The 18,246-nt window shown below is 40.5% G+C and overlaps 1 protein-coding gene across 2 annotated transcripts in view; it reads right to left on the bottom strand.

The window, feature by feature from the left end:
- The window catches only part of cdc42bpab (CDC42 binding protein kinase alpha (DMPK-like) b), a gene marked incomplete at its 5' end in the record, with an annotated part of 73,037 nt that overhangs the window by 9,973 nt on the left and 44,818 nt on the right, over window positions 1-18,246 (bottom strand). The window contains 25 exons of one of the 2 annotated variants that reach the window (XM_083898821.1): window positions 224-363; window positions 603-739; window positions 890-995; window positions 1,092-1,175; window positions 1,726-1,845; window positions 2,512-2,550; window positions 3,441-3,488; window positions 3,653-3,729; window positions 4,133-4,224; window positions 4,371-4,519; window positions 4,715-4,820; window positions 6,193-6,317; window positions 7,788-7,893; window positions 9,354-9,601; window positions 9,790-9,900; window positions 11,070-11,190; window positions 11,338-11,459; window positions 11,690-11,823; window positions 11,983-12,105; window positions 12,256-12,434; window positions 13,154-13,233; window positions 13,362-13,471; window positions 13,720-13,858; window positions 13,948-14,148; window positions 14,883-14,976. In XM_083898821.1, the coding sequence (XP_083754947.1) occupies window positions 224-363; window positions 603-739; window positions 890-995; window positions 1,092-1,175; window positions 1,726-1,845; window positions 2,512-2,550; window positions 3,441-3,488; window positions 3,653-3,729; window positions 4,133-4,224; window positions 4,371-4,519; window positions 4,715-4,820; window positions 6,193-6,317; window positions 7,788-7,893; window positions 9,354-9,601; window positions 9,790-9,900; window positions 11,070-11,190; window positions 11,338-11,459; window positions 11,690-11,823; window positions 11,983-12,105; window positions 12,256-12,434; window positions 13,154-13,233; window positions 13,362-13,471; window positions 13,720-13,858; window positions 13,948-14,148; window positions 14,883-14,976 (2,991 nt within the window). The remainder of the gene's footprint in view (window positions 1-223; window positions 364-602; window positions 740-889; window positions 996-1,091; window positions 1,176-1,725; window positions 1,846-2,511; window positions 2,551-3,440; window positions 3,489-3,652; window positions 3,730-4,132; window positions 4,225-4,370; window positions 4,520-4,714; window positions 4,821-6,192; window positions 6,318-7,787; window positions 7,894-9,353; window positions 9,602-9,789; window positions 9,901-11,069; window positions 11,191-11,337; window positions 11,460-11,689; window positions 11,824-11,982; window positions 12,106-12,255; window positions 12,435-13,153; window positions 13,234-13,361; window positions 13,472-13,719; window positions 13,859-13,947; window positions 14,149-14,882; window positions 14,977-18,246) is intronic. The other variant, XM_083898822.1, reaches the window with a different exon arrangement.

The raw sequence follows: 18,246 nt of genomic DNA, 5'->3' as shown, positions 1-18,246 counted from the left end.
TTAGTATCTTGGCATCTTCTTCAGAATAAAATCTAAATTACTTCATTAATTAAGCTGAAAGCAACAATTATACTTTATTGTTTTCTATATTTCACGATTAATCCTTTGGTACAAAAAATTCCAGATAAGGGTGAAAACTAATTTTCACAATCTCCCACCATCCAAGAAAATCAAGACAGTCTTTTCACTTGTGCATAAATTGTTTCAGCAGTGCTTGATTCACCTCATGTCTATGACTTGACTGACTACTACACTTGGTTGTGTTGCTTTTCCTTCTCCCAGTTCATAGAGGAACAGTTTGAAGTCGCACACCACAGCCATCGCCCTCTGCCAACCTTTCTTCACCCCTGTCGGTTTGGGCACCTGGAATAAACGGAGTTCAGTGTCACACGTGGAACAGAATCTTATTAAAATCCATTCTGTGTTGTTAGAGATTTGAAGGTGTCAATGGACAACAATACAAACTATACTCCAATGTTTAAATTCAAGTTAACAAGTGGCAAAACATCTGCATTCCTCATTGATTCAAAAGTATTTGCAGAGTATATGGTGACAGCTGAGCCAGGGGCAAGATAACCCAGGTCTTTACGAGTCTTACTCACCCTAACATGGCCTTCGTATGCAGTACCAATGCCTCTCTGAGGGTCGATACCCAGCGGGCCCTTAGTCTGGTCCTGGGGCACCGGACAAACAGCTGGAGCCTTGTCCGCACATGTTACATGGCAGGAGAAGTTACACACTGGGTGATGAGAGAGAAGGAGACAATGAGAAAAAATAAAAAAAAGACAGGTTTGACTGGTTATGTATCAGATGTTAAAATCAATGAAAGCAAAGTAGCTTGGATGTTTTAATCATATAGTGCCAAATTTGTTTAACAAAGAGCCTTTACCTTCACAGGTACAGCCCTGACGTATGAGCCCCACCATGAGGGAAGTGCACTGGTTACACTTAGTGGGCGTGCTGAATGTCTTCACCACGAACTGATGTGCTTTGGGCTGTGGAAAGAAAGAATGAGTTACAATCAGATTTTTGAGATGACTAAGGCAAACATGAACAACACTGAAGTGGGACTCCACAGAAGAAGGTCCAACCTTAGGTGAGGAGCGTCCAATACTGCCGTATCCTCCTGAGCGCATGGTGGGGGTCTGGACTGTACGAGGAGGATGATCTATCAACTGAAACAGAGGATAAAAAGAATTCTATGGTTATAGAAGTCATAATTGTGTGACACTGACATTCAAAATGGACGACAGTGCAACCCAGGTGGGTTTATTTATTTATATATACTTGTATCGTCACCCAATTCAGCAGTGAGGAGAGGATAAAAAAAGACTGTAAATGTGATTTTAACATCACACACAGAGTGGAGTTCCAATGTTCCCAAAGGCAATTCTTGTTTTTCCCCACATTACACATGCCCATGACATCTCTGTGTTAGAATGACTCCTAATCATTGTTCTGTTGTTCCCTGCATTTTCCCCTTAACTGAGTTAGTTATGATTCACAAGAGCTGACATTCAACAGTCTCAGTATTGTGAGTTGCTCTGAGTAATGGCTTTAACTAAATACAGACGTTCTTGATTGTGAGAGGTTACTCTGGAAATCCTTTCTCCTGTGCTAATGTTTAAATTAAAAATATTCCTGGTCACACGTTGAGAGGGGAATGAGACTATGACCAATGACAGTTCTCCACTGAAAAACTGAGGTGTTTTGGGGTTTTCTGACCTCTATAGGCTCCATATCACTGGCCATGGATGGTGAGCGTGAGCGGGATTTGAGGTGCGACTTGGGGTCATCTTCCCGGGATGGAGTGTTGGAGGGGGTGAAGTTATCCATCGAGTCCACCTGAGAATGAAGAAAATGGAAAATGAGGGGAGAGAGGGGATAAGTAAGAAAGTTTAAGTGAGGGGAGAAGGGAGGAGGAAGGAGGACAAAAATGAGGGAGAATAGAAGTATAAAAGCAGAGGATGATGGCAGGAGGATAGACGGATGATAAAGAGAGAGTAGCAAATTGGTGATGAGACGAAAGTGACAGTAGAAATGAGTGTTAGATAAACAGACCCAACTAGAGAACAATGTACAGCAGCCATGCTTAAAGCTCTATAATGAACACACATAATAAACAGAATAAAGAAATACTGTGGTCAATATATATATGTAATCTACTTTACTTTGAAATCAACTCTATTTCACCTCATGTATTATAACAAATGACCACATTATCACAGCCCAAAGACCATGCTCATTGAAGACACCGCAAGACACCATACACCATGCACAGCCAATCACAAAGCAACACTGCAGAATCACCACAGACACCAGCACAGCCACCTTTGCAGCACCCACAGATTCATAATAAGCATGGAACGATTCAATAATGTCTGACAATCAAAAAGCAGCTATAATAAACATATACAGGAGATGCACACAAAAGTTAATCACTGAAAATGACAAGACAACATTCAGGAAAGCTCAATGAGAGCAATCACAGAGCGCAGTGATGGTGCTTACACGTCTGCCTTTGCTAGCTGGGCCAACGGATGGCGAGCGCTTCAGTGGCAGGAGAAGAGGCAGAGAGTGGCAGAGACACAGAGGTGAGTGAATTATCAGAAAGTCAGACTCAGAGCTGAAAACACATTCAAAGAGACTCTGAGAGAAACGCGAAAATATGAGGATTTATATCCGTCTGAGTGACTCTCGGCCAGTGGTTCCCAACCTTTTGCTCCATCATCCACAGAGAAACTTCTTACTAACAGATTGATATTTAATGGTAATGACTTACAAAAATATCCTGTACTTTAAGTTAACTGTGCTAATGGCTCATGTATTACTGAAGTCTAAACATATGATTATACATTCATGTTAGCTTACTGTATAGACCAACTGCTTTTAGATAATCATTTCAAAACTTCTCCATTACTTTTACCTATATCCAACTATATTAAAGTCTCAGTTTGCATTCTAACCAGCTATACACACTTTTAATTACATGTTTTTTTTTTAAACATTACAACATGTTTTGGCTGTTTATATATTGAGCATAAATATGTAGATATCTGTCTCCATTTAAACAGGTTGGGAATCACTGCATTAGACTACCACAGTATCCAAACTGGGATTTAACTAAGGACAGAGACTTAGGAGAAGAGATGGATGCTGAAGGAAAGAAAAGGAGTCGTGGGGAGGGAACACAGCTTGGGAAACATCTGTATGCAACACAGTGACTACTCAAGTTCACTTCATGGCTGGTGAAAAACAGTGATATATACACACACAGATACAGTACATCCTCACACATCTACAGCATGTACATACACACGTCTACTCTACGTTTCTCATCTAGTTTCTGTGCCCACAGTTCTACAATGTACAGTCTCTGTTGCAGGTCTGTATGGGCATATGCATACACATGGATCTCCATCTAACCAAGATAAACTTACGTCCTCCCAAAACTCAATTAAAGAGGATGAGGATGAGGAATAAGAGTCCTGAAGAACCAAAGAGTGAAGCAAAAAAAAGAGGGCCAAAAACAAAACAAACATAAAGATCTGTGATAATTCATGACATCAAAAGTGAACCTTTGACACATTCATGGTTTCTTAGCTATAAAATAAATACAGCCTCTGTATGGTGGGATTTCTTAAATACTTACATCAAACTGGTCGAGCGCTGAGGTGGGGGCATTGAGAAAAGCCAAGAAGGAATTCTGGGAATCCTGGTGCTTGACACCTAAGGACACAGAACAAAACAACACAACTGTGGTTAAGTACATGATATTAAAACATCAAAGAGTGACTTATACAAAATCAGTCACAGGATTGTTTCTTAGGAGGGGGCGGGGCTGTTTCATATGAAGTAACAATACATTTTCATGTAAAAACCTCCTAATTTGGCTCTGATTGTAATATAAACCTCTTTCACGGCGATAATCTCTCACAGAAACATTCACAGTGTGAAGTCAAACATCAGCCCCAAACATATAGAGGTTTTAACATTGCTCTACACTCCAAATGTGCACTGTGAGTCAAATGTAAAAAAAACTTTAAATTTAAGGGTCACTATTATACACTATACTACAATTATTGCTATGTCATGCCTTTTGGCAATTAAAAGAATAATTTGCAATATATACCTCTTCGTAGCCGAAGCTCCTCCGTCTCCTTTTTGAGCCGATCAATCTCAGCCAAGAGTTCCTGGTTTTTACTCTCCACCTCCTGCAGTTTACTGGTGAATCAGAGACAAAAAAGTATTAAAAAGGGTTTGTGACATCTGTTAAATCACTGAAAACACAGAGAAACTCCAACAGTTCTGACAAAGAAAATCAAGGGGAGAAAATCAGCTATTGAGCCACTATTGTGAAGAATTCGTACCAGTCTGTGGAAATGTTGTTGGCCTTGACTTTATTCAGTTCGTCCTGGATGGTCTGCTTCGCCCTGATCTCGGCATCCAAGGCTGACTGCAGCTCCAGACGTGCCGACATGTCCAACTTAGCAAAACGACGCATCTTCCATGGCATGTCCTGAAACAAGCAAGCAAATGTCAGCAGATGACAAATAATGAAACATGGGAGTCCAAAAAATAAAATCAGATGAAAGGAACTCTACTAATCCATCACTACTATAGAATAATTTACATAAATTCAAAGAGCTATAATAAATGACAAATGTTTTTGTGACTCAGCAGCACACAGAGTGTCTACAGTGTCTTATTCTACCGTGGCTCTGGCTCCCAGGCTGGTGTTTCTCAGTCCCTCCAGCTCTTCTGTCATCTTGGTGGCCAAAGCCTGCAGGTATCCTCGAGCATCCTTCTCATCACTCACCCTGCAGCAAACACAAACAAAAAGACAAATTTGCATCAACACACACAAGCACGACAATGACAATGGATAATCATCACATAATACCCAGCGACTGTCCACATTTTGCTTAAAATACCTGTATCGAGTTTCTGTCACATGTACAGTATAATCACATACACAGACACGTTTTTACTTTAAAGCCTTTCTGCAAACATCATTGAGGAGGACACATTTAAAACAAACACATGATGATGTAAAAACTGCCTTTAGATCAACCTGATCTGGATCGCCTCCACATCCCTCACACACATTCAGTGCTTGAGTTGCTCTAGGCAGCTCACTAATCTTTGACTGTTTATTCAACAGTGAATAAACACTGACAGAGCTACACCTACAAACTCAAGCTAACTCTAACTTAAACACATATTGAGACTTTCTCATGTACAGACAGACTTTACACTAAGTCTTAGGGCTGCACAATAATAAATCGAACATTCACCATCATTGCAATATTCCAGTCAGTCACGCACAATGGGTCAGGACACACAGACAACCCGTTTGTGTGTGGGAGAATTTTTTGGGTCAACAAAAAATGATGGAAACATTTTCCAGGCATTTGCTTAGGGACATGTGATTCATCTGTCAAACATAATGAAATGCTTGATGTACTTCAAATAATACTAGATGAATGTGATAAAAACAGCTGTAAAAATAGTCAGAAACCTTATATTATGCACAAATTCCTATTAAGACTTTGGTCATCTTTTAAGGGTGGGTGCCCATATGAAATGTTTCACAAACACCGCAATATACCTTTTCACAAAATGGAAATTGGAACTCAAATTGGAAGGGAAATAATACATGTCAGTATTGCATGTTGCATGATTTCCTACTGCTTAAGACCATCTTGTTTCCTAGTTAATCTGCTGTAGTACCCGAGCAGCACCACCAGGGGGCAATATGGATCATTAAATTCTTCTGAAAGTATATCCCTAGCTGTATGTACATGTTTGCTATATGTGTGTGTGTGTGTGTGGTATGTGAGGTATGTGGGGGCTGCAGCCTCCTCCAACAGAGGGAGGCTGAGCAGCTGGCGAGGTGTCAGCTGCAATGGGAAGTGATCTGAAAGGAAGGGAGGGTTGAGAAGCTCTTAGATCTCCAGAGGTATGTGAGAAATGCTGCAGTTACAACTGTATGGAGGGAACCCAATCCAGCACTGCACAACATGGGAGTGTGTGAGAGCATGTGCATGTGTGTGCAATTTTAGCTGAGCTATCCTTCCGGCCGGGCTATAGCATAAAAAAAGAGACATAGATCGAGAAAGTATCGATGTCATGGGTGAAAGTGACTGCACACATGCATGTGGGTATTTATGTTTTACATCTGTGTCTCACCATTGGATGATTTCAGTGATTTGGGCCTCCCAGTGAGCCACACTCTCCTCTTTGTCAGCCAGTTCCCTCATCTCATCCTCCAGCTGCCGGTTGGAGCTGCTAACCTTCTCAAACATGTTGGTCAGCTGCGGAAACAACCACAAAAAAACACACAAATAAACACATACTCACATTTGTATTTATATTAGGGTTGTGACAATTAAGCAATACAAATAGGTATTTGGTTATTAAATAAAAGTTACACAGATGCACTTTGTATTGATCTAAATGCACTTTGAAGCAGTCAATGGCAATTTTTTTAAATTAAAAGTCATTTTAATGATGCTGCTATGCTGTTACACTTCCTTGCTGCGTCTTTAAACTGTTCTTTACGACCAGCTTTTTTTTTTTGGTTTTTAACTTTGCAAAAGTAAACACAATGAGAGGTGGGTAGTTCTGACATGATTTCTGTGTCATAAAAAACATTCTGTCCATTATGAAATATCCATTTAAAGATGAGTAGTGAAACATATGTATACATTAATCATTCATTTATATATAATATATATATATATAGTACAGCATATGCACAAAAAGGAGATGATAAAAATACTCCTGCATGAGGCCCAGTATTTAAAAGCTGTGCTGTGTTTAACGGATGCAGTTTAATGGTAAAATAGTTCAAGTTACTAATGTCTCGTTAAACCACTGTTCGCCGAGCTCGTCTCTCTGCATTCTCACACATTCTCATACGCTCTCACACACTCATCACCAGTTTGATCTTGACAGCAGTGAAAAATAAACGTCCCTATCACTCACTCACTGACAACACGTATGAAAAGTCATTAGAACTCGAGATGGATTGGCCTCATTCTGCTACTAAGCAAATACTGCTGAAATTTAGCACCTCCTTTTAAAAGTAAGACTAGTCATACAATAATATTTTCAGACACTCTACATGCATTTAAGGGCTATATTGTGCAGAGACTAGCACGGAGAAAGATCCAATCCATCCCGAGTGCTTTATCCTTTAAAAATACAATTTCTCAGAAAGTAAAACAACAGAATAATACATTAAATAACTACCGTCCTTCCAGTGGCAACCACATCCATATTCTTTCCATTTCATCATTTTTTTTCATCAGTTGCAGACTTTAAAAACAACACTCTCACTTTTTTATTCCATATGTCAAAATGCCTTCCACCTCTGAGACACTGTTTAAGTTGGGAGCCTTTTTGAACTTCCACAAGCCATTTCCAAAGTCAACAGAGTGTAATCCAGAGAGTCATTCCATCTGACTGTGTAGGAGGCTACAGGGTGTTTTTATGGGAATATTGAACAGTGATTTCTTTGGCATTGTTGAGAGAGAGTGGGGGGGGGGGGTGTGGAGGGAGGAATGTGATGAAAGAGTTTGGGCCGACCACAAAAGGTTACCTGGGGTCAGGGAATCGTGTTTTTCTGCATGTGCATGTTAGAGGGATAAACATAACACTAAAAAGCTGAGAAATCAAGAGAGAAAAAACATTGATAAAAGGGAAAAAAAATAGCAAAAAAAAGAAAAACCTGACTTTCAGAGAGAGTTTTCATTATTTGTATATATGAACAGATAACGTACCTTATCTATTTCACTGGACAGCTTCTTATTTTCCTCAGTCAGCAGGATTCTTTCCCTCTCATACTTCTGCTTGTACTCCGTCTCAAACTCTTCCCGTTCACTGTGGCTGCAGAAAACACACACAGACACATAAAAGTGTTACATTTGCAACTTGGTCTGAACTTAACATTTATCCCCTTACCATAAATTATAACTGCCTTAGTCATTCAACATGAATGCTGACTCAATCTTCCAAAAGTAGGTTTTTATTCAGAGATTTGGGTTTGTGGACTGGTTTTCCGCCTCCTACACTTAAAAGTCACTCTACAGTAAATTATTATGTCAAATAATATGAGTACAGTTTTATAAAAGCATCAGTACAAATATATCAAGTATTCAATATTCAAAATATCCACCAATTTCCCAGTCACCTCCAGCAGAAAGCCTCTTCCATCCTCCTACCTTTGTTCCTGTGTGGGCCTGAGGCTCCATTTACACATTTCTTACAAAACCCAAATCTAAGGCTTGGTACGGATAGCAGGTGCATATTATTTAACCCAAACACTGTAATGCAGACAGAATCTAATACAGCAATGTGTTTGAAAATGAATTTGTAAGTAGTGAGAATATGACAGGAAAACCAGACAGGAAGGTTGAGAAGGTGGCTATAAAAACAAAGCTCTACTCAAAAACATGATTCTATTTCAGGCAGATTGAAGCAGGAGGTCGTACAGTGGGATCAGGTGCCACTAAGTACACACAGGAGCAGGAAATGGACTTTACTTTGTATGAGTGATTGGTATTTAATATCTGTGTTGTCACATTTTGACTGACTTTTGGTTTGACTTTTTAGTTAATTAGAAATTCAGTAAGGAGCACGCAAATCAAAGCAGTTTCACGAGGATAGCTGCAGGGATGCCTGCTTAGCTTTTAACTTTAACTGTGAGGGTTAGGAATGTGACTGAGGTAAACATGAGACTAAGTGGAATGTTGAGTTATTGAGCTACATACTCATCAAATGAGCTGAGCAGTAATAATAAAACTATGGGTGCCTATCTGCTTGGTTTCCTTTTGGATATTGTGTACATGAGAGGAGAGATAAGGCCTTTAAACTGTCAAGAGTACAAACACTTGCCTGGTTTAAAAATAAAATATGCAAGAGTTTCCTTCTGAGAACATGTATATGATCTTTGAATCTGTAAAAGCTCTAATTTTAGCCTTATCCACTTCAATTGTATCATCAGGGTCTAAAGTCAACTTGAAATGAGTTATGGTTGTCTTATCTTAAGATTTTCTGGGGAAAAGCTACATTAACTATTTAAAAGAAACACCACTTCACAATTACTACATGTTTAAACCAGACGGGGCATTAATTCAACTTCAATTACCTCATGAAATCACTACTGAAAAAGAGAAGGAAGAAAAATGATATAATAAGTAAATCTATCATATCCAATATTGGCAGCAACACTAGTGATCCAGCACTAGCCAAAAACATAGATGTACAAAACAAAGGTCCTTTCTTTGACGAGACTGGTGATATCAAATGATGCTGACAGTAGAATAAGGTGGACAGAAAAAAAATACCTCTCCCGGCGAGTCTTATCCAGCTTGTCTTTAAGCATTAGGATTTCTTTCTGCAGAGCGAGATGCTGGCTCTCAGCATCCCTCAGCTCCTTGCGCAGGGCCTTAAATTCACTGCTGTGCTGCGCCTCCCTACGAGCCAGTTCCTCCTCATACAAGAGGGTTTTCTTCTCCAAGTCTCCCCGCAGGCGTCCAACCTCTTGGGTCTGGTCAGCTGAGGCCGGAGAAGCGGAAGGACCGGCCTGCTTAAGCTGGGTGGTGGGAATATGGAAACAAGTACAGTTGGTGAGGCCGTGTATCAGAGATGATGGAGATTGACTCAAATGCTACAGGGGAAATTTGAGGCTTTACTTTCCAATGGAAAAAAGGTATTATGTATCTGGACAGGACACACATTGCATAGAAGGAGAGTTTGTGTAGTATTTTTTTGCAAATTCACCTTAAGCCCTTCCAACTCCTCCTCCAGCTGTCGGCTGTACTGCTCATTGCGCTCTCTGAGCTTCCTCTCTTTCTGAGTCTCTTCTCCCTGCTCCTCTACCTGCGCCTCCATCTGGTGAATAACACAAACACAAAAGTGAACGAATGAAATCATCAAAGTCCTATGAAAAAAATGTGGCGTCATGTTCCCACATTAGAATAAGCAGGCATGGCAATCATTTTCATACCGACAACCTTCAAAAAACATGCAAAAGCTACTACCTATACATAACACCAATACAAAGGAAAACTAACTAACTATATCCGCGAACTTGTCCAATCCTCAACTTTCCAATATACCCAAAGTATACGCACTCGCACCTGCCACTAACTGTTTTAATTAATTATTAATAAGAAGAAATGGAGGCTTAACTATTTTTTATATGATAATTAATACATTTATATTATAATGTAATAAATATTATGAATAAGTGCTAAATACACCCATGATATCTTCAATGTGTCCAAATGAGCTCAATAATAAAGAGAAAATGCCTTAACTATTTTTTCTGTGTTCACTAATAAGTTAACCAGTTAACTTATTATGTAACTATTACCAATCATAGCCAAAGTAATAATGATTGTACTTGTAGATGGTTGTTACATGAATCATTGTATAAAATTTGAAGGCAATATCTCCATCAGTCTGGAAGATAAAGCCAAAAATGTGTTTTTAGCATAATAAATTAATTAATTTGCTAATTAATAAAGCTACAAAGATAGGGATAATTCTCAGGTGGTATGTGATGCCCATGCGAAGCCAATACCTGCAATACTTTGGAAGATACAGGCGGAAATATGGTTTTTATATCATTTATTAATTAATTAACTAATTAATAATAATGGTAGACAGCTCAAAATCAATAGGGAACATCTACAGGGGGTATGTGACCCATAAAAAAAAATAAGAAAATTTAATCTCAAACGCCTTTCTATCGCTTCGCTTTTCTTTTTATCGCATTAACGGCTAAAATCTGCGGACGCGCGAGACAGATTCCATTCCGTTTCTCGCGGATATAATTAAACTACAACAACCAAAAAAAACAGAAATAAACACAATATTATGCATTGGAAAAAAGCCAACTACAACACTGATTCTATTGTACTGCATAAATACTTTCTAAGTTTTAACAGTAATACAGAAACAGTACAAAGACAACAATAGGACTTTGAATCTTGCACCAACCAGTAAATGGAGAGAGAAGAGGGTGTGTGCTAGCAAACACAAGGGGACTACTCTACCTCCTTCTTGGCCCTCTCAGCCTTTCGCACCTCAAGGCGGAGAGCCTCAACCTTCTGACTATTGCTCTCAAATTCTTCCTCCTTATCACGCAACTGGCGAGCCAGGCGCTGCTTTGCCGACCTGGGTGGAAACGTTCAGACACATCATGGTGTAAATGTTGCAGGTGAGTTGAGAAACATCAGGCACAATGCCACGTGTCAATGAGAAATGTAATTCTGGACATAAATTACACTAAGTGCGAGTATATGATTTGGGCCGTGGCTTTACCTGAGTTCTGTGAGTCTCTCATTGATCTCGGAAAATTCCTGCATGGCCAGTTTTCTCTGACTGTGAGCATCTTTAAGCTCCTTTGACTGGGACTTCATCCTCTCACTGGCATCCACAAGATCCTGTCACAACAGGTACAGCTCGGTAAGATTTACATAGTTATATTCAAACACACATTATCCTTTATTGATTGACAAGAAGGTAAAAATGTCCATTGGTTGCCATTAGTCATTTCTGCTAAAGCTATGGCTACTTTTTTAAAAAGCACTGGAAGCCAGGTAGACAGTGTTTAAAAAAACATGAACAAACAGCCTGTCTGCACACCGTCTCACACAGGAAATAATGGTTGTACCTTGTGCAGATCATCTCTCTCCTGTGAAAGGTTCTTCATCTGTTTCTCTAGAGTTTTAATGTATTTCGAGGAGTCCTCCAGGTCTCTGCGGGCCAACGTCACATCCTCTAGCTGCTTCTCTAGTTGTCCAGAGTCTGAGGAGCAAACAAATAAGTTATATTTTAATGTCAAATGGAAAAACAAAAAACCCTGTTCATTTTCAGAAGTGACATTTTTCTGCAATATCCCTCCACTTTGAAAATGTGGCCTAATATTGTTGAGTTGAACTAAAATATAGACAAATGACTCCTAACCAGCGATCTGCTTCTTGAGGATGTCGATCTCGCTCTTCAAACTCCTGATCTCCACCTCCTTGTTGCTGCTGATGGGGCTCTCGCTAGTTGGATGTTGCAGCGCCTGCACCGTCTGTGTCGACTCTGCAGCAGGACAGGTCAAAGACATGGTTTTATTTATTTTATTTTCAAACCGTGATTGTGGCTTGCTTTGGTGCGCATAACAATGTATAACCTTTAAGAAATTAATATATTAATGACATGAATGCTCTTTCTTATATTCTTTACCCTCACCTTGCAGTTTGCGACTCAGCTCTAGTTTCTCCTGCTCCAGGCGGCGGATTCTCCTCTCATAAGCCTCGGTGGCCAGGCTGTCCTCCAGGCTGCGCTGGACATCCAAGTCCAACTGGTCCTGACCTGCTGTACCCGACACTGCTGTCAGTTGTCGCAGGCAACCCCGGTCAGACAGATAACTACAGTTGAGGAAAACAAGAATGGAATAATATTTTAAAATTGGCAAGGTTTGTGATTTGGGAAAACAAAAAACTTCTGGAGGTGAGTAATGGCTATAATGGTGTTGAACACTGAAATACATTTCAATATGGTAGTGTTTGTTTTACAGAGCAAATGAGAGGAGATGGAAATGCCAGAGAAATAGCCATGGGGGGAGAAACAGGAAAGAGAAGCAAACGACAGAGTGATGAGTTTAAAGATGGGAGGATGTTGAGTCATGGAAGAAGGGGGGAGAAGGAGGGTGAAGAAGGAGTGACAGGGACATAAAGGCAGATGTGAGATAAAAGCTGGAGATGGATGGAGATGGAGTAGGGGAAAGGGAAAGAGAAGTAGAAGCACCATAATCACTGAGCCATGAGTAGATAAGTGACTGGTCACTTTCTCACGGGTGCCACTTCATTGTTAAGATCTACGGCAAGTCATGAACATCACCTTATTAGGGAAGGCAGCAAATAGGAATGGTATGTAGTGAGCAGTCTATTTTAACTAAACATGTAACAGTGAAATGACAGGGTGCCTCATTTTCACCTTAAATAATGTTACATTTGCTAGAAACAATAAAAACATGAGAAAAGTGGCTAAACATCCAATTCCAACCAAAACAATGCCAAATAAATGTCCTAAAAATGACACAAGACCAATTTACAATCTATTTATGTTATTTGTTGAAAGCACTCACCATTTACTTGTGTATGTGAAGCCCACAAAGGGCAGGTGGTGGCCAGAGAAGGCGGTGTGAGAGGGAGGGGGCATGGTCTCCTGAAACATGACAAAGACGATTTTCACCAATTAAAATCACAACAGATACATGCGATAGTAAACATATAATAATACGTTTACAATATACAGAGCGGACAGGCATCCTCCGTTGGTTCCTAAACTCTTACCGAGTTCTTGAGACAGTCGTCATCCACATCAAAGTTGGAGGTATCGGTAGGACTGCTGACTTCTGGGATGTATGGGGCCTCACATGTGCGGATGTTGTCCCAATCGATGCCTGAACAGAGAGTGAGATAGAGATTGAGATTTACAGTCCAGTCAGACTGGTCCATTTCATTTGTTTCGGAGGCATGCCAACACCGTCATTCTACAATATACATGAATGCAGTACAAAAACCTGCACAGGATGCAAATACATCTCTTTTAGAAGTCTATTCTGTAGCCATGAAAAACTTAAAAGAACACATGTCAATTTCTCTAAAATCACAGAGGACATTGTGTCACAAGAAGTCCGACAGCCCATACCAATGAAAAAAGGGTGCTGTTTGAAATCCTCAATGCCGTTCTGGCCCAATCGGTGCTCTCGACTGCAAATAAGGCGGCGAATCAGATCCTTTGCTTCCTCCGACACGTCTGATATCTGCTGAGGGAACTGGAAACGCTCCTGAGTAAACAAAACAGATTTGAGATGAGAAAATAATGCAATCTTGTGGTGCTGCTGTCTTCTGAATTTAATTTCACTCGAGCCTTCACCTTGTGGTTCATGATCTTCCCATAGGTTTCCACCAGGGACTCTGCATAGAAAGGGGTCTCGCCGTACAGCATTTCATACATGCAGACGCCCAGGGACCACCAGTCACACTCTGGGCCATATTTGCCTTTCCCATCCTCCATCGCCTGGAGGATTTCTGGAGAGATGTAGTCTGGAGTCCCCACTGCAACAGAGGACTGGACCTGGTGGAGGGACAAAATAAAAGTCAGTCACCGATTCCAAACTGTCACATCTGACACAGCCTTGCACATAAACAACCCTGATTTCAAAATGTAAACTTCAGCCTGCATGCAGGTGATGAGTTACAGGCTGAGCTCTTGGGAAACATGCACTATAAATACCACAATAAAACAAAGAGTATTATTGAGCATTCAGACCCTCAATACAGGTTTATTATTGACTTTGAAAATAATTGAGATAGAAATTATGCTACCAAGTCCTTGATTAAATGCAATCAAAGCAGTGAATATGAACATTATTAAATGCAAATATATACATTTCCACAAATGACTAAAGTGCCAATATTTGCAGTGAAAGAAAAAAGCAGCAGAGTTTGGAAACATCACCTGCTGCCATTATTCAAAAAGCTGCTTTATGACATGATTCACTCTTCTTCAAAAATTAAAGTTCAAATTAGGAGAAAAACTATCACAGAATTCATTGAGGGGCAAACACCAGTGTTTCTTTGATCACGTATTTCATCCTTTCATTTTCCTTTTTATAAACAGTAGGGAAAGTTTTTCTTTTTGCTCAAAGAATTGTCTGAATCATAAAATGCAGACACAGCCAAGCATCTGAACCGCACACACTCCTCCTGGGAGACCCCCAGGGGGTTGACGAGGAGGTCAGTAAAGCTCTGGTATGTTTGCTTTGGACCAGAGGACGAGGCATCAGCAGCAGTGTGGTAAAAACCTACCGTCCCGTCCTCCATGAGCTTGAGGCAGGAGCCGAAATCGGCCAGGCGGATGTGGCCGTTCATATCCAGCAGAATGTTGTCAGGCTTAATGTCCCTGAAAAGAGACAGAAAGAGGGAAAAGACAAGAGACATGTTGAGAAAGTGATCACAATTATGAATATGAGGAAAACAAGACACTATCAAACAAAACAGTTGCAGGGCATCCAAACCACACACACACACAAGCTGGATCTCAAATTACTGAGCAAATTCTCCAGCAATTTTTCATCAAACTGAATTAGATAACTCGTGGAAAATTAGCTTGCTTGTAAAGGTGGTGAAGAATGATGGCGATACATCCCTAATCAAATGTAATTTCCCCATCTCATTTATCAGTGGCAACCCTAAATCAACCAAAGTAGGGAATCAACTCTGGAAAAAGTTTGAGAGCTGTGTTGTGGGAATCTACACACTGCGTGAGAGTGTGTCGTTTAAAAGATTCAAAGCACTCACAAACATGCCCTGTTGGAGGAAATATGCAGTGCACAAACACACTCCCACTTCCAAATCCCCCTCAAAAAACAAGAAAGCAGAAACCTTGTCCTAAAGAGACACACTCCCCTGTTCCGACAATATTTGTGTTTGTGAACAGAGTCGGGCAGGGTGAGGGGGAAAAGAGGGGGTTCACTGACAACACATTCCTTTGCAGATGTGGTCTTTGCAGTGGCTGCTGTAGGCTTTCATCAACCTGAATCTGTTCTACATTACTACTGCTGGTGATGTGTTTATAATATAGACACATACCGTGGCTTGTTTCCAGTTTGCTGTCTGTTAGCTACAACCAGCTGTAACATCTCAGGATTCAGCTACTTTCACTGCTTAACTCGTAAACTAGGTTTTTCTGAGTGTAACAGGATCATAGGACAGACGGAAAGACTTTCCAACAACAAACAAAAATAGCAGCAGTCGTTTGGTTTGGGCTTTAACTAAGAGTTGTTTCCATGACTAAGGGTGCTTTCACACCTATAGTCGATTGCTTAGGTCCGCACGAAACGTAAGCGCCGCAGTCACTGGAGCTGATCGCTAGCTTGCTGAATACGGCTGGCCGTAATAATCCCCGTGGGGATTGACGCAGGGCAGAGGACGGCGCAAAACCTTGCAGCGTTGACGTTCCACGCCGCTAACGTACCCGGTGGAAATTCGGGGTAATCCCGCATCTCATCTCATACCCATAATACATTGAACTATACCGTTTCGTCCCATTTGGTATGGTTGCTTCCACACCATAGGAACAAACACGTTTGGTGCGCACCAAATGCTGTAGGTGTGAAAACACCTGTGTGTTAGTTTGGCTCATTAAAGGTCCAATGTGTAAAAATTAATATATACATATATATACATATAGAGAGATTTGAGTTTTGCACTAAATTCTATGTATTCTATGTATCTGTGTTAAACAGTTGTCAGTTTAATTTCTGTGGGTTGCACATTTACTGATTGGGTCTCTACAAACAACCAGAATAATGTGCAGGGCATTTTCCAGCATGTCAACCAGGTGATGTCTGACAGGTGGTTTATGTTGGGCTGCTGGTGCTATTGTCTTACACTGCTCTGCTCCCAGGCCTGGTCTAATCCAGCCTCTGATGAGTGACTCCATGCTTGTTCTTCTTGGGTGATTCCAGTGACAGAACACCCCCCTCCCCCTTTGTTTCACATGTGACTTGTTATTATCAGTGCTAATATGTTTGATTTGTGTGTATGATCTGTTGAAATCCACACACAATAACTGTGAAAAACATACTAAATAACCCCGATCATCATCAGCCTCAGTTGGTATGACACAGAGCCATCACTGTGTCCCACCGTGTCCCACCATCAAGGCTAAATTTAGCCTTTGTCCTCATCTGACCATTCCGCTGATTTCCCCTGAGGGCAGACCCTGTCGAGACCCATGTCTGTGCCCTCGTATTAACACACTGAACCACGACATGCCCCAATACACATGCTATGAAGGGAACATAAAACACACACAGAGGTTTGCACAGCTTCTTCTTAAGACTCTGCAATGACATCCATTCCATTTGAACAGCCTAAAGAAAACCTTGTCTCTAGCCTTAACCGTAACCAGTTATTGCCCAACCTAATCTTAACTTAACTTAACCACAATTCAAATCTTAGCCCTAAACTTAAGCAGTTCCTCAGCAGGTGTGTTGGTCTCCATGAGGAATACTGGTCCTGACAAGGTCAGTGTTTATGCTTTTAGTGAAGATAACATATACAAGTACACATACACATGTTTTCACATAGAGACTCTCAAATACACTGGTTAAAGGTATACTGTGGAAGCCATAGTCATCCAAACAGTTGCTGATGTAACAGGTCAGAGAAGTGAGCTGGTGCTATTTCTGTCCAGTGATGCGAGCGTGACTCTGCTTAAAATAATAAACCTGATACCAACATAAGAAAACACCCCCACATTGCCCTCCCTCTATAAACCAGCACTGCACTCATACTGACAACAAGAGGTTGACTTACGAAAAGTGTGTATAATAATAAAGCACAGTGAGCAGAGACATGACCTTCTAAGCTCAATACATAAAGATGAAGAATCTCAGAGCACTCAAGTTACAAAGAGAAACCAACACGTTCCAGAGCCTCATGGTAGACAAACAAGCAATGTAATATTGTTTTGTTTTTCAATTAAACCTCATGAAATTCAAACACTCCACTAAACTTTTTTCATTTATTTTCCTTCTTTTTTGATCTACTTAATTAAGACATGAGACTTGTGACCCAAGCCGGAGACATACGGAGTAAATCGGCACATACCGACTTTGAAGTCGTCTTTGATGCTTCCGTCTTCAGCTAGAGATTTTTACAAAGCCAGATGTGAAGCCCCTGACATTTACCACTAGTCTTAATAGTCCTATCTATACGTCTCTCTGCTTCAAAAGACACCATCAAATCACCAACTTAATAAAAACCATGTATTTAAGTGAAGGCTGCACATATGTGACTTGTATACAAAAAGCCAACCTCCAAAAAGTGTAATTTTCTTTCAACTGTATATAAACTGACACTTAAACCAAATCTCTGTTTGCATCGTTGGGTTTCTTAGAAGTCTTTTTAAAGAGCATGACTGCTCACTGACGAGTTCCAGATTGGACATCACTTTCCAAAGTAGATACTGTACATAACACTTTGAATGGAAACCACATACTGTACCCAAGTGCATACATTCACGCAAACCCGTGAGGTGCAACTTCAACTTGGCAGTCACAAAAACACATATTACACAACTGACATGATGTACACTCAAGGTCGGACCATCAAAAAGAGCATAAAATGCAGAGATGGTGGGATTAAGATTTTGCAGATAAAAATT

The sequence above is a fragment of the Microchirus variegatus genome (assembly GCF_963457635.1).
Source record: "Microchirus variegatus genome assembly, chromosome: 12".
NCBI lineage: Eukaryota > Metazoa > Chordata > Actinopteri > Pleuronectiformes > Soleidae > Microchirus > Microchirus variegatus.
This window is presented reverse-complemented; position numbering and strand designations above follow the sequence as displayed.